The sequence below is a fragment of the Gigantopelta aegis genome, chromosome 4, assembly GCF_016097555.1.
Source record: "Gigantopelta aegis isolate Gae_Host chromosome 4, Gae_host_genome, whole genome shotgun sequence".
In the NCBI taxonomy this organism is placed as follows: Eukaryota; Metazoa; Mollusca; class Gastropoda; order Neomphalida; family Peltospiridae; genus Gigantopelta; species Gigantopelta aegis.
The window spans coordinates 2,526,922-2,552,718 of record NC_054702.1 but is presented as its reverse complement, the minus strand read 5'-3'; the positions used below and the strand labels follow the sequence as shown (position 1 = coordinate 2,552,718).

At 40.1% G+C, this 25,797-nt stretch overlaps 1 protein-coding gene across 4 annotated transcripts in view; it reads right to left on the bottom strand.

Annotated features, from left to right (window-relative positions):
• Nucleotides 1-25,797, bottom strand: part of LOC121372481 (glutamate receptor ionotropic, kainate 2-like) — a 144,585-nt gene that overhangs the window by 49,699 nt on the left and 69,089 nt on the right. For 2 of the 4 annotated variants that reach the window (XM_041498817.1, XM_041498820.1), the window contains exons 1-2: nucleotides 7,751-7,934; nucleotides 6,951-7,155 (exon numbers count right to left, since the gene is read on the bottom strand). In XM_041498817.1, the coding sequence (XP_041354751.1) occupies nucleotides 6,951-7,038 (88 nt within the window). In that variant the 5' untranslated portion in view covers nucleotides 7,039-7,155; nucleotides 7,751-7,934. Of the gene's footprint in view, nucleotides 1-6,950; nucleotides 7,156-7,750; nucleotides 7,935-8,159; nucleotides 8,292-25,797 lie in introns of those variants that run through there. The other 2 variants (XM_041498818.1, XM_041498819.1) reach the window with 2 other exon arrangements.

The window sequence follows — 25,797 nt, the reverse complement described above, 5'->3', positions numbered from 1 at the left end:
ATCCACACCCCACTCATTTGTAACTGTGTGTTAATGGATAATTCATATTATATCCACACCCCACTCATTTGTAACTGTGTTAATGGATAATTCATATTATATCCACACCCCACTCATTTGCAACTCTGTGTTAATGGATAATTCATATTATATCCACACCCCACTCATTTGCAACTGTGTGTTAATGGATAATTCATATTATATCCACACCCCACTCATTTGCAACTGTGTGTTAATGGATAATTCATATTATATCCACACCCCACTCATTTGCAACTGTGTGTTAATGGATAATTCATATTATATCCACACCCCACTCATTTGCAACTGCGTGTTAATGGATAATTCATATTATATGCACACCCCACTCCTTTGTAACTGCGTGGCGCATGTTAAAGATAAGGCACACGTCACCTCCTCCAAACCTCTCCTTCTCTGTGGCCGCCATTTTAGCAGTTTACACGTGCATTGAAAAGTATAATTCATATTCAAAGTATGTATCTTGTATTACACGCATGCACACGTACACACATGCACACGGATACCCACATGCACACATTCTGCTAAAAGTATTATCTGAGGTCGCCATTTCAGTAATTTGAAACTGAATATTAAAGAATAATTCGTATGAAACCCTTTTCATCTCCTCTTCTGCTAGTCCACCCCACCCCACCCCACCCCACCCCACCTCACCTCACCCCACCTCACTCCCTTTGTATCTGCCATTTCCATAATTAGAAATTGCATGTTAAAAGATCCTTTATACGACATGCACACCCACCTTCTAACCTCGCCTTCTTTACACTCATTTACCTCAATAATAAAGACCTCCACCAAGTCCGACCATTTGACCTCCGTCTAATCCAAAACCTAAACTGGCAAACTCTCAAGATCCAATCTCACGTTTTCCGCTTTTAAGCACGCATGTGTTGGATATACCTCGCTCGGTAAATAACACTATTCACTCAATTCGTATCATACTAGCTCTCTTGTACTAATCTTTCTTTATTACACTTTGATGTAAAAATACATTACAGCACTGTTATGGCTACTGGTTTGTCAGAAAGTACAACTACTATACTGACGGTCGGGGTACAGTGACCAAAAAACCCCCACACCTCTAGTATTCTATAACACACTTTCAATTTTTTGTAAAAAACACCCAGCCAACCAAGATATTATATCTTTCACATTAACAAAAAATAAAATATGTCATTATTAATTTGGTGTAAAGTTTGTTTTGTTTAACGACACCACTAGAGCACATTTATTAATTAATTATTGGCTATTGGATGTCAAACTTTTTGTAATTTTAACAGTTTTACAGAGGAAACGCCACTACATTGTTCCATTGGTAGTAAGGGATCGTTTATGTGCACCACCTCACAGACGGGATAGCACATACCACGACCTTTGATATACCAGTCTAATACTTAACAAAGACAAGGGCCAGTAGATATTTTAGGCCTTTTTATTACTTGGTACAAACTACATTTGATTTTAATTTTATAAAGCACACAGAACTTGCAGTTGTGTTCTTTGTTAACATTGATAGCATTTAGAAATCAGCTGTCATCACAACGTGCTATCATAATATACGTCTAGCAAAAACTGACCAATTGTCTACTAACCCTTGATTAAGGTAAACAGGATATACCTGTAAGAATCACATCTCATATTTTCGTCCATGTGTGAAAATGGCACCTAACAATCGAACCCGGGGTAGACATGCTCGAAACCTTAGTGGTATAGGAGCATGTTAAAAAACATTACGTTACGTTAAAATACACAGGAAGGTCATTAGAGAAACATTTCCCTTCTTGATATCCATTTACTATAGTATATATATGTGATTGGATATATATATATATATATATATATATATATATATATATATATATATACACACACTTGTTGCGTGGGGGTGGGGTGGGAGTGGGGGCGTAGCCAGGTCGTAGAGCGATTGCTTAGAATGAACTGCATATAAAAAATCCTTGCTACCTTTCCGGTAGGAAATATTAGACACTAAAATTAATAGTCGTACAATGTGCTGGGGTGTCGTTAAAAATCAAACATTCCTATCGATTCATTTTCAACAGTTGCTGATTTAACACAAACAAAAATAAAAATTCATCGCAATATCAGATCTAGATATTTTGTAAGCGCGAGGGTGGGAGTAAACACTTAGGGCAGACATAACAGCAGAACTGGGCGACTGCCTGGTCTTTGTAAATTAATAGTTTTATCTTCAGAATATTTCAGTTTCTCTCTATAATCGGTTTAACTTTTATAAAACTCATAGAACAGGTATATTATTTGATTGATAAACAAGAGACAATGACATCTGTTTCATATAAACCGGCCTCTGTGGCGTCGTGGTTAGGCCATCGGTCTACAGGCTGGTAGGTACTGGGTTCGGATCCCAGTCGAGGCATGGGATTTTTAATCCAGATACCGACTCCAAACCCTGAGTGAGTGCTCCGCAAGGCTCAATGGGTAGGTGTAAACCACTTGCACCGACCAGTGATCCATAACTGGTTCAACAAAGACCATGGTTTGTGCTATCCTGCCTGTGGGAAGCGCAAATAAAAGATCCCTTGCTGCTAATCGGAAAGAGTAGCCCATGTAGTGGCGACAGCGGGTTTCCTCTCAAAATCTGTGTGACGCCATATAACCGTAAATAAAATGTGTTGAGTGCGTCGTTAAATAAAACATTTCTTTCTTTCTTTCTGTTTCTGTTTCTTTCTGTTTCATATAAAAAGAAGAAAAGCGCGACCTTTATTGCTACAGAAATACTGTACAGGAACAGACAGACAGACAGACAGACAGATAGACAGACATACTTATTATATGAACTAAACTCGTCCTGTACGTCCTGGGTCGTCTGGTCAGGGCAAAGGTTAGGATTAATTAACAGAGGTTGGCGAGTTAAAATGTCAATGAGCTGATCCCATACTTCTATTCTGAGCTCTGGTCGTACTAGAATACCAATACATCGCCTATAATCATTAACACTAAAGGTTTAACCACCGAATTTTCAAACCGAACTCTCTTTGTGTACAAGAATATAATACAAGAACACAACAGATGTTTGTCAATAAACGGACGTTTCATCGGTTTAGTTTGCAGGAAAAAACAACTCAAAATTAATAATAACAAAAGTTAAATTTGTTTTGTTTAACGACACTACTAGAACACTTTGATTAATTAATCATCGCTATTGGATGTCAAACATTTGGTAATTTTGAAATATAGTTTTAGAGAGTTAATCCGCTAATTTTTTTCATTAATAGCAAGTGATCGTTTATATGCACCATCGCACAGACAGGAAAACACATATCACGCCCTTTGATATACCAGTCATGGTACACTGGCTGGGACAAGCCCATGGGTCCATCGACGGGGACCGATCTTAGACCGACCGCGCATCAAGCGAGTGCTTTACGATTGTGCTGTGTCCCGTCCCAAACGTACAACTTCACAAGACAGAGTGGAAAAGACGTTAGGAAAAAGTCGTGATTGCTTCCATGATTCACTATGCCACATCCACTAATACATATTCACATGTGTGCGAACATTGACGAGTTTCGTTTGGTTCTTGAGTCAGATTCCGTAATCTAAAGTAATCTTGTGGAAGGACTCCCAGTCGTTATAAATATCCATATCTTTTGTTATCAACAACCATAAAATTTGATGTTATTATCCAGCTGATTAGAGTGGATGCAATGACGTGAAAAATAACGGTAAATAGCGAATGATACGTGAGCGGCCCTTAGGCATCAATGGTAGCAGACAGACACGAGAATCCAGAGCTAAAAAAAATTACAATGTCGGGTTTGTTTTAAACATAAAACTTATTTACGCTTGCACAGATAAATAATATCTCATAGAACAATCAATTTTAATCATGCTAATTTCATTGGACGGAGCAACGTTGGTGTTTAGGTCATCACCACTGAACAGTCAATCAATTGTCTTTAAATATATCTCCAACACGTGTGATATCGTAGTTTGTTGTCACATATCTTGACACGGTGCCTCTTCAATGAGTGTGTAAGACAATCGCTCTCCTGCCACATGTCATTGTAAAACGGACATTCGGTAAAAAGGTGGATTTCATTTTCAACTCAATTTTCACAGAATTGTTTTGTTCTGTCGACTCTATGTACATAACTGTGTCTTGCAATACCACCGCTTGTTGTTTGGCCAGCAAGACACGGTCCTAAACCTATAATTGCTTAATGAAATACTGGCCACAGCTGTTTCCGAGTCGAGTGACCGATCGATAGATCGATGAACACAAGTGATCTTGTCGTACTCCTAATGGTTTTAGTGGACAGGGTGAGTTTAGACTCCCTCTCCCCCCTTAACAATACAGTGTTCAACAACACAGAGAACTAATTTGGCCTGAATTAACAAAGCCTGGCTTTTTTCATTTAATACACAGTAATATTTCGAGTCATTTCATGAAAGGATCTCTTGACACAAAAAGTTAACAGTGACGAATTAAAAGTAACCACAGTATCTGAATCATACGTAAATTGATATTTGTTTTGGTTTTCAATTAAAGTTTACATCCATCCACTCAAGGTCCAAACACGCTGCACTGGTTACACAACTTAACTATCTGACATTCTTGGCTGCCTGGACTTTGGGGACTTAGCAGCGATATCACATTGCACCACATGACACCTAGCTTCCAGCTTTATATACCCGTACAATATTCCACCTTCAGTTAATAACCAAGCTTGAACTTTGTTGAGGGAAACGAAGACAAGGCAGTACATATCTAGATTAGGGGCAGGATTTAGCTCAGTCGATTGAGCGCTCGCTTGAGGTGCTTGCGTCGCAGGATCGAATCACCTCAGTGGATCCGTTCAACTGATTGGGTTTCTTCTCGTTCCATCTAGTGCACCACAACTGGTCAAAGGCCGTGGTATGTGTTTTCCTGTCTGTGGGAAAATGCATATAAAAGATCCCTTGCTGCATTAAAAAATGTAGCGGGTTTCCTCTATTGACTACGAGTTGGAATTGTTAAATGTTTGATATACAAAAGCCGATGATTAACATATCAATGTGCTCTTGTGGTGTCTTTAAACAAAACAAACTTTACTTTACTTTACTTTACTTTACTTTACATGTCTAGATTGAAGTGTAATTTCTGCCTTAGTTTCCATGAAAACATAGACTAGCAGCTGAAACATTGCACATAACCCTGTTTGATTATTATCTTGCGATACATATTTTCGCAAATGATGCTAAACATGAAAACAATATGATCCCCAAGAAAACGTTCACTAGATGGTGACATTCTACAAATAATCCTGTTCGATAATTATGTTAAGTACATATTTGATATTTAACTCTTGCAATATGTGTAATGTTTCTAAAATTACAATTATTTAAAATATTTATGTGATAATTATTAAAGAAAATTACTGTAATGACACTCAGATCCGGTGACACTGCGGTGATTAACGCTGTGGACGTTCGACATTTGAGGAATAATTGCACAGTGTTTAGCAACATGCCCCAGCCACTCATTTCCTCTAGCAGGGCTTGTATTCAAAACGGTTGTAATGTCACACACGCACATTTAGTAAATAACTTCTAAAAATAAGATATCCCAAAAGCTCCATCCAAGAAATCATCATTAGAATTAGCAATCTTTGAGTAATGTTTTAGGTAAATTGTTTATATACTGTATAATATATATAGTGTTTACCCTAGCTTGTTTTAGCATGGTGCAGCACTATGCCTCAATAGTCTAGCACTATCTTGCCTCAATCAGCGCCATGCTGCCCTGAGATTAAACAAGCCTTTTTCAGTAATTAATTCTAAAATTGCCTTTATAAAACACCCAAACAGGTATTATTAATTAATAAAATATGCCTTTTATATCTTTTGCCATTCATTTATTAAAGCATTTTAAATGAAAAACAAGTGCCCCAAAATTGGTGAAAATGCCCCAAAAGTGTTTGGTCTACCATGCCGTGCCTAATTTCTAGGGAAATCACTAATGTATATATATATATATATATATATATATATATATATATATATATATATATATATATACATAAGTATACGACTTTAATACTCAATTGGTTGACCCAATCAGTGGCCTACCCTTGCTATTCAGTAGAGGTAGCGATCATTATAGGATCATATTTATGTCCCGAGTGTAATAATTTTCAGTTGTAACGAGCTTTAGCGTGCGACTATGAACATTATTTCACGAGGGACATATTATCTTAAATGGCTCCCCATAATCTAAGTTAGGGAGCAATCAATCACTTCCCTCCATTTTTTCATGACGAGTTCTGATATTTCATTCGATGAACTGGATGATGGTGATATAATTATTGATCGTCACGGATGGAATCAGTAAGTTTACTATCATCCATGAATTCTGAGGCAATAATTTATTGAGCTTTCACATTTTAAATTGGTTATACTTGATTAGAAGGTTTTTCAAGTATATTGGCTAATGTGAAGAAGAAAATGACAATTTTTAAATTCTGTTTTAATTTAATAAATTAATTAGTACTACAACATCATCATCATGGATGGATATACTTTTGATCACTACAATGTTTCTTTTTTTGGCTTCATTTCAAAGTACATAATTATCAACTCGTATTTGTATTTACAAAATAAACAATTAAGTTAAACTCACAACTTACAATAGTCATAAGTGTAGAAGCAATAGTCTTGTTATTGCAATCAACTGGTCCATAACTAGTCAACTGATTTTTGTTTTCTAGTTTTTCTCAAAACAAGTACAAATTTAGTTACCAGATTTTAGTTATTGGATGCTAGTATTGTTTTTCTTTCGACTTCCAATGTCACGGTTTTGCCAATGCGATAAATGAAAACTAAAATCCAATAATAAAGTTTCAACAAGTATACTATGACATATTATAAAATGTTTTATAAAAACAACCTACCGACTCGTAGTCTGTCGGGCAATCCTCCTATAGCCACAAAATGTTCCGTCAGAACCAGTACTCCAAACCAACAAGTAGCGACATACATTCCGATAATAACCGAATAAACACGAACACACTTGTAATGATTCCGATATGATTGTCGTCAGCCAGTTCGTAGGTTTCCGTGAACACGTGGACGTCACATGTCTTCAAGGTCGATCATCTGAAAACAGACAATAACAAATTACATATTTTAATATCTGTAATTTGGAATTATTAGCAAGATCTAACTAGCTACTGTTTAAAGATCCTGTCTGTGGGATGGTGCATGTAAACGATCCCATACTACTAATGGAAAAATGTAGCGGGTTTCCTCTCAGAAGATATTTCAGAATTTCCAAATACATGTACTTGACATCCAATAACCGGTGATTGATAAATCAATTTGCTCCAGTTGTGTCGTTAAGCAAAAGACACTTTTAACTCTAACGATGTACCTAAATATTTCCCTTTGAAAAGCCAATAGTTCAAATATGATACAAACCAGGGACGGTGCAGGGTTTTTCTAGATAGGCCGTAAAACTTTGCAATGAACATGTATAGTTCCAAAGTACACCAACATAATTTAGATACACGGACTAGTATTTTGCAATTTGCCACGGAAACACCCACGCGGCCAAGATACAACATCCGACCCCATTAAAAACTGGTTATACACATTTGTTAAACACTGTCATTTCGTGACATTTCAGTTTGGAAGGGTGTTACGCATCACACACACACACACACACACCTTCGATTCGCACCTGCAAACTGACCTGTAGTAAGCAGCCACCTGATTTAAAGGGACACTGTTTACTTCTATTTCACTGATGATGTTATTGCACTACTGGTATGTTCAGTGCTCCCTTCAGCAGAAATACACATCCAGTAATTCATAGTGATATATGACACTATTTCAATTAATAAGCAATGAGTAACGGTCTATGCACACCACATGAGAATTTTTAGCACGTAATTTTCAAATGCGTCAGAACTTGTCATGTTGGAACTAAATACATTTTAGGCCTACACACAATATCACTTCTTACGCGTACACTAACGCATTGTAATATTTACCGTTTGGGATTTTAAAAACATAGTATTTAATGCTACAGAACTCGTGTAATATGATAATCATACCCTTATTATTTACTGTTATGGAACGTTTCGTGGAAATTTACTCACCTGGAACAAATTGCGTCATTTTGCTTACGTTTCGGTGATCAATTGCTCGGCGAATTCACATATAAACATCTCGGGTATCACGTATATGTATCTAATTTGCAAATGAACTAACGCAATGTACATGTATCCCCTGATATCAACAGCTATGATCAATCATGAATTCGACAATACACATTATTTTTCAAAGTGGTTTAACTCGTTTAACGATTCAGGTTGCGTGGAGTATCTGCAACTGAACAGGACCTGTTCGATCGAGCGGTTCATAACTGGTGTGATAAACAACGACAGCCAGGTACAATGACTCGTTTAACAGCTGTTTAACTATAACAATAACCTGGTACGCAAAACACCACATGAACACTCGAGCTATGCGTGTTGTAAAAGTGGGCTACAGATAGTATGTCATGGACATCATTTTCAGGGTCCGCCGAGTGTTTTCAAAAGTGTGTAATCCACCGTCAGTCCGTCCCAAGTTCGACTCCTGGCCACGCCAGAGACGGGTCTTGGGATAGACGCGTACGAACATTTCGTGGGATAGAGGCACGTTAATAGCGTTCTCCTCCCCCACCGCAAGTCCTGTGGGGGATGACAATGCATGTATTTGAGGGTCTACACCTGTTGGAGTGTTCAATGCTTCCACGAGAAACACTACTAACGTGAATTTTTCTGTCAGATATACGTTAAATATGTTTTAGTTTGGAAAGAACTTTAAACTTCTTTTAAATCGAATTTTAAATCGAATCGGTGTTTATTAGATTTTATTTATCTCACAGCTTGTTCAATTTTTTTTAAATCAAGTTTTTGAGGATATGTAAGAAATAGTATACCATATCAGTGTTTGTTACATTTTTTTATCTCACAACTTGTTCAACTAATTTTTGAATACGTTTTCAAACAAATTGGTGTGAGATAAAATTGGTTTCTAACGGTCACTCATATAGCCTTGTCTAAGAGTGTTACTGTTAGGCTTGCTCCACAATTCACATTAGGTGAGGGTCGGGGGAAGGGGGGTTGAATCAAGATACGTATGCTGATCACAATGACCTGCCAATAAAGCGATATCAAATACTGGTTTTGATTACAATTATTTTGTTCCTTCTCCGTCAATTATCCAACTCTCATATGGTTTGGGCTTTATGAGAACATTTGTTTCTCGGAACGATGCACATACCCATGAGAATGTATATCCCCCTGCCCTCCCCCGCCCCTCCCATCATTCTCGTGGGACTGAAACTCAATATTGTTTGAACAAACACCTAATACAAAATCTATCTCTGTCAGTTGTTTCTCGTGTTTCTAATCTATGATCTCTTTGTTTTTGTTAATTTGTGGATAAACACGATGGAGCCACTTCCATCGCCAAAATCGATAGGAATGAAAAAAGAAAGAACTATATCATATGTAGCCATGGCAAACAGTATTTGTAATCCAAAAGTCTGTAATGTTCTTCATGAGTATATGGTTTGATCTACTGCATAGGTGTATTGTATAGTGTCTTCTTATTCATGTATGTATTTTGTTTACAACAATGGACGAACAGATATATAAAGATAAAATCACAAACGCACGCACATACACATATATACATGATACTGTACCACATTGTATTTCCACCATATGAAGTCAAATTTGCAAGCCAATTAACCAAAGAAATAAATAACTGCTTACCTCTTTAATAACTTAAATAATGACAAGAAAACATTTTCCTGTGTCGTATCCATTAACGAATTCTTGAAACGATCCAGGGGGATTTAAAGCACATGTATTAGCATTATGTCCAACTCTAAACACCATTTGTTACGTTTTTCAAATTGCGGACGTTTGCGATAAGCCGTAGCTATCTGCTACGACACAGTGACGGAGGACGGAAGCAGCCCGTTAAAGGTCACAAAAAGCCCAAAGCACTGTGGCGCTGTGTGGTGAAACAAAGGTGAAGTGCCAAAGATACAAAACACCGGCAAAATTTCTCATAGTCTGAAGAGATGCCAAAGGCAGCTCAGCTGTAGGATGAGGTACGAAACGCCTGATATATAATGGCGAGCACGTATTTGATGAATATAATTAACCTTTTGATTAAATACTTTGACCTAAAAAAAAAATATAATTGCATAATTAGCTCTCTCTCTCTCTCTCGCTCTCTCGCTCTCTCGCTCTCTCTCTCTCTCTCTCTCTCTCTCTCTGAGAGTGACTGATGTAATCCTATATCTGTCGATTTGCCTCAAGTATGTATACCTGTATGTCACAGATTTTCATACCCAGGAAAGACTTGTGTTATAACACGATATCCCATATATGTTGGAATCAATTTGATTACTTGATCCATGGTGATGATCTGGATGCAAAGTCAAACCGTCCAATGAAATTAGCATGACCGCTTGTTATCTGTGGCATATAAGTTAGCCGTAAATAAATGTTAGTTGGAAAAGATGTTCATATTTCTTTTAAACCTGGGTTTTGCGGATATATATGTCGTTAGATACCATTTATCTCGTTGTCTGGAACCGAATCCAAGTTAATTTCGTAATTCATACTTGGCGCATTCATTTGTTATAAAGGATCCTCCACCTGAGTGTGAACATTACCGACGGTTCACCATATTCTGGTGGAGTGTAATCATCTTGGACCGACAAGGGATGGTATATTTGGTAGACAAAATGTGATAGAATCATTTCGATTCCACCCTGAACTTATCTTGAAGTTTCTATAAAATACTGATTTTTATTTGAAATTTTAACATACTTAACTGTGATACTTATACCTTTACACAGCTCTTTACATTGTGGTTTTTAAACTGGATTTTTTTTTTTTTTTTTTTTTTTTTTTTTTTTTTTTTTTTTTTTTTGTATTGATGTTTATTATCAGTTCAGTTTTATATTTACCATTGTGTGACACCCAATAGCTGATATATTTTTGTGCTGGGGTGTCGCTAAACATTCATTCATTCTTTCTTTCGTAATGCATTATAAGATAAATATAAATCTATTTTGTTAGCGATATTCTGTAAAACATCCATACTGTAAATTTGCATTGATCAAATGCTGCACATATTTAAGATACACACACTTTGTTTATTATAACATATATTTGGCATATATCTAGCAAATGCTGTGTACTACACAGTATCTAAGGCCTACTTATGAAGTAAATCTGAACGAACAAATGACACACCAATCACTTAACCGTTATAAAATAGGCGTCGCGACTCCCGCAGTACGTAAAACAATAAAGTGGAAGCAACATGCCTCGACTGCGGAGAGCAGTACAAGAAATCACATGTCTGGCAATACTAGCGCACTTGAACGAGCCGGTCTCACACACACGGGAACCGAACCCAGGCCGCCTAGTCACGGTCCCCTGCCGAGAACTTCAATGGGCGGCCGTGCGTCTAATTACAGCACTGGTCCTGGTTAGCCTTCCACTTCGGAGCTGAGATACAGCAGAACACAATGCACAGAGGTACTTGATATGCTCGGGTTTTGTCAGGTTGTAATGAGAAAATAAGCGTTAAGTTTTGTAAATACCTTTTGCATACAAATTTAACACGTCATGGTAGTTTAGTGGCCTTGACCGTTGACCTGTGGTAGGTCATTGGCATATTGAAAAGGGGGGTTACAGTTTGAAGCTTTTTAGGCTATGAAATATTCTACATGTCTTTAAAGAATTGGCCGGGAAAACATTAGGAAGGGCTTTATTTATATCGGGTGATTGTTGGATTTCCGTTTATATCAGGTGATTATCTCACTCTCTCTCTCTCTCTCTCTCTCTCTCTCTCTCTCTCTCTCTCTCTCTCTCTCTCTCTCTCTCTCTCTCTCTCTCTCTCTCTCTCTCACACACACACACACACACACACACACACACCTAAACTGTATATTAACATGAAATTATATTATCTCCATCATGCTCGGACAGTCGTTAATTAATTCAGAAACGTAACATCCCAGCTTACATATTTTCTCCTTATCTGGTCACACCTGTTCACTACAATGGAATAAAACAGACACAATACCGACACAATTTACAATTCAGCCTTATAGCCAATAAATCTAATTTATATCAGCTTTATAGAGTTTTTAGTTCCATCCGCTGCAAAGGAATTAATAATTATGTGTATCTGCTGCATGTTTTACTGTCGTGTTTCGTTGTAGTCTTCCACTGTACGCATTACAAATGAGTCTAGCAGAATATAGCATTGCTGTCTCGGTCTCTAATTAGAATATGAATTTAGAAAAGAAATGTTTTATCATGCAAGGATGTTTGACATTTATTAAGGTAACCTACAGCCGGGAGATTGTGTGATACAGCTGGATCGATGAGCTGGGACTATCTATACGGACGGAAGACATATCATACACCGGTTAAAATTACACGGAGCTTCACAAGGAGCATGGAGGCGGGATGTAGCTCAGTGGTTAATTTCTGATATTGTTAATTTGTTATTCACCAGTTACACAGCGTTAAAGGCGTTATATACAAACAGGAAATAAGATAATAAGCAATCGCTTTAAGTGTTTTATGTTATCTTTTTAACTCTTTTTTTATATCATTGGTGTATAAAAGTGCTGTTTGTTACTTTGAAGTGTTTAACATTATTGATGTATAAAAATGTTGTTTTTACTTTTAAGTGTTTTATGTTATTGGTGTACAATAAAGGTGTTTCTTTGCCAAGATAATGGAAGGTGTCCCATAGTTGACGAGCATGACGCTTGGTTTAGGTTCAAGCACGCTGTTACTGACATGTAAATCAACTGCTGGATGTAGTTTTCTGGTAATAAACTGCTGCTACATAGAAGACAATTAGCAGAATAGAAAACAATTCAATTAGCGGAATGGTATGTTTTGTATATATATATTATGCCACAGACAGGACAACCAGTGCTGTTGATACGTCAGTCAAAGGATACTGGTAGGTTTTATAGCATTATGTGTTGATGTTCCAAGACTGCCAGCCATGCGAGGAGTGATCAAAGATAACGCTGTGTAACTGTGGCACTACAGCATTATGTGTTGATGTTCCAAGACTGCCAGCCATGCGAGGAGTGATCAAAGATAACGCTGTGTAACTGTGGAACTACAGCATTATGTGTTGATGTTCCAAGACTGCCAGCCATGCGAGGAGTGATCAAAGATAACGCTGTGTAACTGTGGCACTACAGCATTATGTGTTGATGTTCCAAGACTGCCAGCCATGCGAGGAGTGATCAAAGATAACGCCGTGTAACTGTGGAACTACAGCATTATGTGTTGAGTTCTAAGACTGCCAGCCATGCGAGGAGTGATCAAAGATAACGCTGTGTAACTCTGGCACTACAGCATTATGTGTTGATGTTCTAAGACTGCCAGTCATGCGAGGAGTGATCAAAGATAACGATTGCCAGCCATGCGAGGAGTGATCAAAGATAACGCTGTGTAACTCTGGCACTACAGCATTATGTGTTGATGTTCTAAGACTGCCAGTCATGCGAGGAGTGATCAAAGATAACGATTGCCAGCCATGCGAGGAGTGATCAAAGATAACGCTGTGTAACTCTGGCACTACGGCATTATGTGTTGATGTTCTAAGACTGCCAGCCATGCGAGGAGTGATCAAAGATAACGCTGTGTAACTGTGGCACTACAGCATTATGTGTTGATGTTCTAAGACTGCCAGCCATGCGAGGAGTGATCAAAGATAACGCTGTGTAACTCTGGCACTACGGCATTATGTGTTGATGTTCCAAGATTGCCAGCCATGCGAAGAATGATCAAAGATAACGCTGTGTAACTGTGGCACTACAGCATTATGTGTTGATGTTCCAAGATTGCCAGCCATGCGAGGAGTGATCAAAGATAACGCTGTGTAACTGTGGCACTACAGCAGTATGTGTTGATGTTCCAAGACTGCCAGCCATGCGAGGAGTGATCAAAGATAACGCTGTGTAACTGTGGCACTACAGCATTATGTGTTGATGTTCCAAGACTGCCAGCCATGCGAGGAGTGATCAAAGATAACGCTGTGTAACTGTGGCACTACAGCATTATGTGTTGATGTTCCAAGACTGCCAGCCATGCGAGGAGTGATCAAAGATAACGCTGTGTAACTGTGGCACTACAGCATTATGTGTTGATGTTCCAAGACTGCCAGCCATGCGAGGAGTGATCAAAGATAACGCTGTGTAACTGTGGCACTACAGCATTATGTGTTGATGTTCCAAGACTGCCAGCCATGCGAGGAGTGATCAAAGATAACGCTGTGTAACTGTGGCACTACAGCATTATGTGTTGATGTTCCAAGACTGCCAGCCATGCGAGGAGTGATCAAAGATAACGCTGTGTAACTGTGGCACTACAGCATTATGTGTTGATGTTCCAAGACTGCCAGCCATGCGAGGAGTGATCAAAGATAACGCTGTGTAACTGTGGCACTACAGCATTATGTGTTGATGTTCCAAGACTGCCAGCCATGCGAGGAGTGATCAAAGATAACGCTGTGTAACTGTGGCACTACAGCAGTATGTGTTGATGTTCCAAGACTGCCAGCCATGCGAGGAGTGATCAAAGATAACGCTGTGTAACTGTGGCACTACGGCATTATGTGTTGATGTTCCAAGACTGCCAGCCATGCGAGGAGTGATCAAAGATAACGCTGTGTAACTCTGGCACTACGGCATTGTGTGTTGATGTTCTAAGACTGCCAGCCATGCGAGGAGTGATCGAAGATAACGCTGTGTAACTCTGGCACTACGGGATTATGTGTTGATGTTCTAAGACTGCCAGCCATGCGAGGAGTGATCGAAGATAACGCTGTGTAACTGTGGCACTACGGTATTATGTGTTGATGTTCCAAGATTGCCAGCCATGCGAGGAGTGGTCGAAGATAACGCTGTGTAACTGTGGCACTACGGTATTATGTGTTGATGTTCCAAGACTGCCAGCCATGCGAGGAGTGATCGAAGATAACGCTGTGTAACTGTGGAACTACAGCATTATGTGTTGATGTTCCAAGTTTGCCAGCCATGCGAGGAGTGATCAAAGATAACGCTGTGTAACTGTGGCACTACAGCATTATGTGTTGATGTTCCAAGATTGCCAGCCATGCGAGGAGTGATCAAAGATAACGCTGTGTAACTGTGGCACTACAGCATTATGTGTTGATGTTCCAAGATTGCCAGCCATGCAAGGAGTGATCAAAGATAACGCTGTGTAACTGTGGCACTACAGCATTATGTGTTGATGTTCCAAGATTGCCAGCCATGCGAGGAGTGATCAAAGATAACGCTGTGTAACTCTGGCTCCCAAGAGAAGCCGTACGCTAATAAAAAGATACTCGTTGATTCCTGTCACTGAGACGGAAACAGGACATGTCGTTTGGAAGACTTTGTCCAGGCACAACCCGTGTAATACAATCTACTGCTTCATTGTGGTTTTAATCAACAACCCGCTTCTCTATCTGTTCACAAATTGTTACCGAATTCAACGAAAACACATTATTTCCTGCCACAAATCCACCAAATCTTCTCTTTTTATTCGAGCTTCAGTCACGTGCGCGACTCATCCAATCACGAGGATGGTCTGTAGACGGCGTCTAATGAAGAGGAATGTAAAACTGTTTGAAATTCAGAACGCGCCTGGCCGCTTACATAAGGTGAAAATTGTATAATTGCATTTTTACAATTGAGTTTACTTTGCTATTAGTCCTAAAGCTACTGATTTCTATTTCTACGTGGGGGTTTTTTCTTCTAATTTTTCTTCCTTTGCCTGCCATCCCAGAGGATCTGAAATTGGTTTAAACTAGAAACGTCAAGTGTCGGAGGAAGATATTTTAAAATGTAAAAGGTAAACTCGTTAGTCTGAATATTCGTGTACATACATTTAAAACAAATTGAATATGCAACATCTAACTCGACACTTTTTTAAAGGTACAATTTCATTTCTGCAAAATAAATACACAGATAGAGACAGAGACAGTGAGAGACGGAGAGAGGGAGGGGATGAGAAAATAACAGAGAACACACACAAAAAAAACTATCGAGGCAGAGAGAAAGGAAAATGTTTTATTTAACGACGCACTCATCACATTTTATTTACGGTTATATGGCGTCGGACATATGGTTAAGGACCACACAGATATTGAGAGAGAAAACCCGCTGTCGCCACTTCATGGGCTACTCTTTTTCGATTAGCAGCAAGGGATCTTTTATATGCACCACCCCACAGACAGGGTAGTACATACCACGGCCTTTGATATACCAGTTGTGGTGCACTGGCTGGAACGAGAAATATCTGAATGGGCCCACCTACGGGGATGGATCCCACGCCGACCGCGCATCGAGCGAGGGTCTTACCACTGGGCTACGTCCCTCCCCACCCATATTGGGAGTGGGGCAACCCACATTATGTATGTATGTATGATTTTATAAAAATTTAATACAGTAAAAATAAACAAAAAAGGCTTGATGGGGGGGTGGGGGAGACATGGACCCCCTGTCTCCTCGCAACGCCACCGCAATACATATTAATACAGTCTTTCGTATACAATATTCGTATACAAAATTCATATTTGAATACTATAGTCGTGTACAGTATTTGTATCTGAATTTCGTTTTGAGTAGACTAGTACATGATATAATGTTTTTTATTCCTATAGTTTTGAAGGAACTCAAAGTGTGTTTTGCTTGACAACGTGTCCGGCTGTTCGGTATGTAACACATGCGATACTTGCACTCTCCTCACACCACGGCTGAGTGATTAAGGTCGCGGACTGTCGGGCACTGTGTTCGAATCCTGCCAAGTGACACTGTTACGCGTATTACTTTGATATGTCGGTCGTTTATCACCAAACAGGTATGTATTCTGATGGGGACTGATCTCAGGATCCATGGCATACGAGTCGAGCGATCTTCCACTGGACTGCACTGCGCCCACTGTTCCTGACTTGATCTCACTAGGGTGGTGGGTGTATATGAAAATCTGCCCCCCTCCCTTCCACCAACATGTGATCTATCTGGAACCGCCCTTAGACGTAAGTTGACGTCCAAGAGATGGTCTGTGTTATGGTATCAAGTACCGTCTTCAGGTTCTCTAGCTGCCAAATAACGATTGTTTCCAGGTGTTTTTAAACACTGGCAAGTCACTAGACAGAGAATTGTCTTAACCCGAATGTTAGTACACATAACCTGCGACAAACGACCATGCGTTTTGTTGTTGTTGTTATACTTCTACTTTTTACCGTTACGTTTTAAATATTATTTTATGTAATCTGACTACTATTAGATATATATTTATATTATTTTATTTAATATGACTACTATTAGATATATATTTCAGTATGGCATCAGACGGAAACGACTAACAAACACGCAACTTTAGGTTATGTGCTTAATTGACCATTTCTATTCTATTTTACTGTGCTTCGTGAACGGAATGGACAGCTTGAAAATGTAAAGACCAAAGGGTTAGCATGTGTATTTAGAATAGGTCAACCAGTTTTGTTTTCTTTCTGAGACACGACACTCTTTAATTTTCATTGCCTCATTTGAAATTGTGGCAACGTTCAAATTTCGTGTTTGCCATATCGACGCTCTGATGGCGGGCCGCCTGTCCTGTTCACCGTAACCCTAAAACAAATTCATTTAGTAGCAAGGGATCTTTTATATGAACTTTCCCACAGACAAAACCGTACATATTTCGGCCTTAAATATACGTCATGGGGTACTGGTACATTACTTCAAAGCTTCCATTATCAGTTTTGGCAAATCCATAGTGCTTTTGGATTTGATTTGGGAAAAATTAACGTGCTCATTCAGAGCAAGCTGTTGTAGCGGGGAGTTTGGGAGTTAAAGGAACAGACTCGCATAGTGATCTGCCAAGTGTGATGGAACACGGACAGCCCGATCCGAAGATCTGAAGAGTACACGAGGACGGTGCTTCAGGTGATCCTGGGGTTTGTAGTTTCTTCGAATGCATTTGATTTGAAAGAGAAAAGACACCCACCTCGAAACCTAGGGCCAGTGATTGTAATCATGATACGAGACACGTCATCCAGTGTATTATTTATCATTCCTTAACATATCGTAAAATCAGCGAGTTTTCTCACGAGTGTTGCTGCTAGAAGACTAGACAAAATATCAACTTCCCGCACTAGTTTAAAAATACACCTGCTGCATATGCATATTCTTCCTTTGGTATTTACACTGACCTTCACACTTCAGACAATACTATCGGATGCGTTTGCCCCCACTTACGTAAACATATGACGTCATTAGTGCCGATCTACAGGGCTGATAATCTGCTAATTTAAAATGTCAGCTAAATGGCAGGTCTAAGAAAGGGTTGTACTGGAGAAAGCCGTTGTTATTCTGCCCTGGTGGTGTTTACTGCCCTGTGATGGGCACCTTATAAAGATAAAGTTTGCTTTCTTTAACGACACCACCAGTACACATGGATTACTTGATCATCAGGTATTGGATTACAATTTTGTTTTATAATTATCACACATAGTCTTAGAGAAAACTCGTTGTATTTTTCCATTATTAGTAAAATATGTTATAATGAAAGGACTGCATAGCAACCACCTGTCTATAACGGGCCCGAATGTATATGAATATTAATTGTGTGTAGCTTGTCTACAAATAAACTCGTATGCGCATAGAGGTCGTTGTCTGGCTAAGACACATGTCTACGTCAAAACGAGGGCGACTGATCCCGAACTTCAAGTGTGGACCCAGTGGGATATCCACCACGCCATGAGGGCAGCTCATCCAACGTACCTTTCGCGGGTTGCTACCACTGAATTATAACACCCGTTACCCTCCCACCTCCAGAGTTATTATTGTTGCTGACGCTGCTGTTCGAGGGTGTGGTTTGTTTGTTGTTATTTTTGTTGTTTTCACTTTATTTTTATTTTGGGGGGTTTTTTTGTTGTTGTTTTTGTTGTTGTTGTGTGTGGGTTTTTTGGGGGTTTTTGGTGGGGGGTATTTTTCTTACTTTTTCTGTAAAGTTTTAAAGAATGAAGTTTATATCAGGACATTATGTTTTGTACGACTGATTTTCTGAATATTCTGAGTATTATTTAAACACTGTATTCAGACCCCACACACACACCTCCCCTTCCTCTCGCGCCGAGTTCCTGGCATCTCCCAACACACACACCTGCCCTTCCTCTCGCGCCGAGTTCCTGGCATCTCCCAACACACACACCTCCCCTTCCTCTCGCGCCGAGTTCCTGGCATCTCCCAACACACACAACTCCCCTTCCTCTCGCGCCGAGTTCCTGGCATCTCCCAACACACACACCTCCCCTTCCTCTCGCGCCGAGTTCCTGGCATCTCCCAACACACACACACCTCCCCTTCCTCTCGCGCCGAGTTCCTGGCATCTCCCAACACACACACCTCCCCTTCCTCTCGCGCCGAGTTCCTGGCATCTCCCAACACACACACCTCCCCTTCCTCTCGCGCCGAGTTCCTGGCATCTCCCAACACACACACACCTCCCCTTCCTCTCGCGCCGAGTTCCTGGCATCTCCCAACACACACACACACACCTCCCCTTCCTCTCGCGCCGAGTTCCTGGCATCTCCCAACACACACACACACCTCCCCTTCCTCTCGCGCCGAGTTCCTGGCATCTCCCAACACACACACACCCCCCCCCCCCCTTCCTCTCGCGCCGAGTTCCTGGCATCTCCCAACACACACACCTCCCCTTCTTCTCGCGCCGAGTTCCTGGCATCTCCCAACACACACACCTCCCCTTCCTCTCGCGCCGATTTCCTGGCATCTCCCAACACACATACCTCCCCTTCCTCTCGCGCCGATTTCCTGGCATCTCCCAACACACACACCTCCCCTTCCTCTCGCGCAGAGTTCCTGGCATCTCCCAACACACACACACACACACTCCCCTTCCTCTCGCGCCGAGTTCCTGGCATCTCCCAACACACACACCTCCCCTTCCTCTCGCGCCGAGTTCCTGGCATCTCCCAACACACACACCTCCCCTTCCTCTCGCGCCTAGTTCCTGGCATCTCCCAACACACACACCTCCCCTTCCTCTCGCGCCGAGTTCCTGGCATCTCCCAACACACACACACCTCCCCTTCCTCTCGCGCCGAGTTCCTGGCATCTCCCAACACACACACACCTCCCCTTCCTCTCGCGCCGAGTTCCTGGCATCTCCCAACACACACACCTCCCCTTCCTCTCGCGCCGAGTTCCTGGCATCTCCCAACACACACACCTCCCCTTCCTCTCGCGCCGAGTTCCTGGCATCTCCCAACACACACACACCTCCCCTTCCTCTCGCGCCGAGTTCCTGGCATCTCCCAACACACACACACCTCCCCTTCTTCTCGCGCCGAGTTCCTGGCATCTCCCGACACACACACACCTCCCCTTCCTCTCGCGCCGAGTTCCTGGCATCTCCCAACACCTGTGACAAGTTCAGCTGTACTTGTACTTGTTGTACCGGTAAAACGGAGAAAGATTTCACGATATTAGATAGATGTACATGTAGATAACAAATAAATAACCTACCTTGGCATCAGACAAGCGAACAGATGCCCAGAGACCAGTCGTCGGCACTTTAAACAATAAATAGCTCCAAGACAAGATATAGATACACTAGCACGCCCTCCAGTAGATAAGTATCACTGTTGGCAGTGCCACACCCCCAGTTGTTGCTTTTTCCTAACCATGATGTGGTAGGTGCAGTAACCGGAGACCGAATTATTCTTATTACGAACGAGTTGTTTGTTGACTTTCCTTCAAACCAACGATGACTATGTATAGTGCTCAGTTTTTATGTTTATGTAAGTTGCTTCTGAGTGGTTGATGTTATAATTACTATTAGAGAGAGAAAGAGAGAGAGAGAGGGGGAGAGACAGACAGACAGACAGACAGACAGACTGACTGACTGAGACAGACCGAGAGAGAGGAGGGGACGAGAGAATAACAGAGAACACAAAAAGGATCGAGGAAGAGGGAAAGAGGAAAAGAAAGAAATCTTTTATTTAACGACGCACTCAACACATTTTATTTACAGTTATATGGCGTCAGACATATGGTTAAGGACCACACACATTTTTAGAGGATACCCGCTGTCGGCTCTACATGGGCTACTCTTTCCGATTATTTATTTGCGCTTCCCACAGGCAGGATAGCACAAACCATGGCCTTTGTTGAACCAGTTATGGATCACTGGTCGGTGCAAGTGGATTACACCTACCCAATGAGCCTTGCGGAGCACTCACTCAGGGTTTGGAGTCGGTATCTGGATTAAAAATCCCATGCCTCGACTGGGATCCGAACCCAGTACCTACCAGCCTGTAGACCAATGGCCTAACCACGACGCCACCGAGGCCGGTAGGGAAAGAGGAACACAGAGAAATAGTTACTCATAAACACTTAAGAAATAGAGAGAGAGAAAACTCAGCTTAAGTGCTCTGTGAGATGTTATACAGTTAGCATGTTTATCACTTTAATACCGAGACCCTGTAACAGATATGCAAGAATCATCTATAGGTACTAGAATCACATATCGCTTTGGAGGTCACAAACAAGTCGTAGAGTTGGTGCTATAAATACACAAAGGCTTCATCTAATACGAGAGCTGCATGCACGTGTAACATGTTAACGATGCTAGCGATAATGACACAGTATAATAGTTGGCTCTAGTGTGTTACCATTGACGTCAACGGGGCATCATCTTCCTGTGATGAACATATCCGGTTTATGTACAGATTGTTGCCCGCGATCCTGGTCTGGTTCGTCTTTGATATTTCTTCAGAGTATTTTGCAACAATGTATTGTTTATGCAATTATACAACAAATGTTAAAGACAAGCAATGGGTGATAGTCTAAGTCAGAAAGACAAGCAATGTGTAACGTGATGGTACGAAACAAGTTGTAATGGTCAATGCTAATTTACACTGTCTAATCATTTGGGCCAGGAGGGGCGTAGGATGAGGAGGGTGTTTGTGGGGTTCGGACGAATCTCTTGCTGAGTGCAATATAAGACTTAAGTGACTAGCAAGAAAATGTAGACAAAAAGGGTCCACTAGATTTATAATGGAGCCCCCACCCCATGTCCAGACCAGTTATCCCTTGGACAGTGGCTTTTTAAATGTTTTCGCTTGTCTTTATTATTATTTTTATCTTCTTTTATTTATTTAATTTTTTTATATTTTTTAATTATTAATTTAGTTTTACCACTCATTATTATTTTTATCTTCTTTTTTTTTCTTGTTTTTCTTTTTTTTAATTATTAATTTTGTTTTACCACTCATAGAAGACCGTTAACGTAAAGTCAACGGCGATTGGTTGATTTTGTCTTGAGTAATCACCGGAACTGGTCCAGCCTTTCCTAAATTAGACTCAGCCAACTGAAGATTTCTACAGAAATACATAAGGGCAATTAACATTCATTTTTATCGAAGAGAAAAGATTTCTTATCGATTTGACTTTCTTGTCTCCCAATCGAGCTTTTCACACTTGTAGAGCGAACTAGAAATACAATCGACAAATGGTTTGATTTTCCGCCAAACCGTTTTTTAACAAACCGTGCCCGTTAGGAGAGGTAATCGAGTTTTTTTCCACTAGTTCTATAATAACTAGATTCGATTAGGTCACACGCTGCATAAGAAAAGATAAAGTAACCGAATTACTAGGGTATCCATTTCGTTGAACAAAAGTCATACAAGGGAACGTTAATAATAATGTCTGCAATTTTAGCTTACAGTGTGGACACTTCGATGTAAATTAACCAAATGACAGTACGATGCTAAATCAGGTCGTCTTTGTTCGTTATTAATATACGAATCTCATTGTAGAAACCATATTATACTTAGTGATATCATTAGTGTAAAAGGCGAAGTCTTTAACATTTTTAGAAACCATATTATACTTAGTGATATCATTAGTGGAAAAGGCGAAGTCTTTCACATGTTTAGAAACCATATTATACTTAGTGATATCATTAGTGGAAAAGGCGAAGTCTTTCACATTTTTAGAAACCATATTATACTTAGTGATATCATTAGTGGAAAAGGCGAAGTCTTTCACATGTTTAGAAACCATATTATACTTAGTGATATCATTAGTGGAAAAGGCGAAGTCTTTCACATGTTTAGAAACCATATTATACTTAGTGATATCATTAGTGGAAAAGGCGAAGTCTTTAGCATGTTTAGAAACCATATTATACTTAGTGATATCATTAGTGAAAAAGGCGAAGTCTTTAACATTTTTCGCGAAATTGGCACCGACCTATATTGGTTCACGTGTTAAAATGCACATTAAAATTAAAATACTTTTTTATAAGCTCGAAAAGTGGTTCCGACAGGGTGAACAACAGAGTGGGTTATCTTCTTCTTCTTCTTCTTCTTCTTCTTCTTCTCCATCATCTTTTTCTTTTAGGTTGGGAAATTATGAGTGTGTTGTCCTTTTCTCTCTTCTTTTTGTCATTTCACCTTCTCTTCCTTTTTCTTCGTGGAACTTGTTTTTGGTTTCTATTTCTTACCTGAATTTAGCTTTAAATTTAGTTTTATGAATATTAGTCTTAATTTAAATGTTCTTTCAAAATCAGACATTGGATTTGAGTGTTCATTCTGATTCCACTGGTCTGACGGCTGTTGCTACTGCGAGGGGGTATTCGGTATGCACTGGCAATCAATGGTCTTATATTGGCTGGGGTTGTTTTTCAATTCAGGGTCCTCGCTCCTGCCTCACTGCCTGCATTAAAATCCTTAAGTGGTGGTCACTCACAAAGTATCGACCACTCCATTTTAAGCAAGATTCAACGGTCAAATCTTTAACAACGAATGACAGGAATCGATTTGTTAACGTCTGTGCGAAAGGCAAGATAAAAGTAATTTCAAAGTGTTTGCGTCTACGAGGGAGTACGGCGGGATCGTTGACGTACATTGTGTGTGAGGCGCGTCCTCTCGAGTATTCTGCTAGCTTTTCCATCACAGGCTACAAAAGGTAGACAGATTAATGTTCTGTCCTGGATGATGGTGTTGATGCTGGTGTTACTCAGTTTGGCCGACGTGATGTGATGCTGCTGATGACCGTAATGACACGGACGATGATGACGACCGGGATTAGGCTGACGTCGACGCTGAAGTGATTATCAAATGATGTCAGTGGTGGTAATTGACAAGGCGCAGACGTAGCAGGTGGACCACATGAGCTTTTGTGTTGTTGAAAATTATGATGAGTATGATGCTAGTGGTGGTGGTGATGATGATGATTGATGATGATGGAAGTGATGATGATGATGGTGGTGATGATGATGGTAGTGATGATGATGATGGAAGTGATGATGCTGATGGTGGTGGTGATGATGACGGAAGTGATGATGATGATGGAAGTGATGATGATGATGGAAGTGATGATGATGGTGGTGATGATGATGATGGTAGTGATGATGATGATGATGGTAGTGATGATGATGATGGAAGTGATGATGATGATGGAAGTGATGATGATGGTGGTGATGATGATGACGGTAGTGATGATGATGATGATGGTGGTGATGATGATGGTAGTGATGATGATGATGGTGGTGATGATGATGGTAGTGATGATGATGGAAGTGATAATGATGAAGGAGGTGATGATGATGATGATGGTGGAGATGATGATGATGGAAGTGATGATGATGGTGGTGGTGGTGATGATGACGGATGATGATGCTAGTCGTCATGGTGATGGTGATTGATGATGGTGATGAGTATGATGCTAGTAGTAGTGATGATGATGATGGTGATGGTGATGAGTATGATGCTAGTCGTCATGGTGATGGTGATTGATGATGGTGATGAGTATGATGCTAGTAGTAGTGATGATGGTGATGGTGATGAGTATGCTGCTAGTCGTCATGGTGATGGTGATTGATGATGGTGATGAGTATGATGCTAGTAGTAGTGATGATGATGATGGTGATGGTGATGAGTATGATGCTAGTCGTCATGGTGATGGTGATTGATGATGGTGATGAGTATGATGCTAGTAGTAGTGATGATGATGATGGTGATGGTGATGAGTATGATGCTACTGGTCATGGGGATGGTGATGGTGATGAACAGCAAGCTTAATTTGCTTTAATCACTGACAGTACTCCTTTATTAATAGAACAAGATTATTGTAAACTAGAGATTCACATAATTTTTTATCGCAGTATATAACGATATAGGTATCTTGTACAATATATAACCATATGGGTATCTTGTACAATATATAACGATATGGGTATCTTGTACAATATATAGAGGATATTATATGAGTGTCCATGACAGACGATGTTTACGACACGAGTGCGAGGGAAATGCGATAATTTAGGCACGAGTGTCGTAAACATCGTCTGTCATGGACACGAATGTAATATTCTGTTTATTACCGTAGAACTGTCTTGCTAAATGAACATTCCAGTCATTGTTTACAAACTAACGTTTCCTTAACGGCGGAGTAATGTTTGTTCCTTGATGTCTTGAAAACCAAATCACAACCTGTTCTAAAGTTACGTGATATTTATACGCCCATAAGTAAAGAGTACACATGTATCAACAGCTGTAAATTGTAAAGCATGTGTATATTAAAAAGTCAGTGTACTAAATGTATTTAGTAATGTGAGACCCTTTTTCGAAACTGTGGGTGGAAAA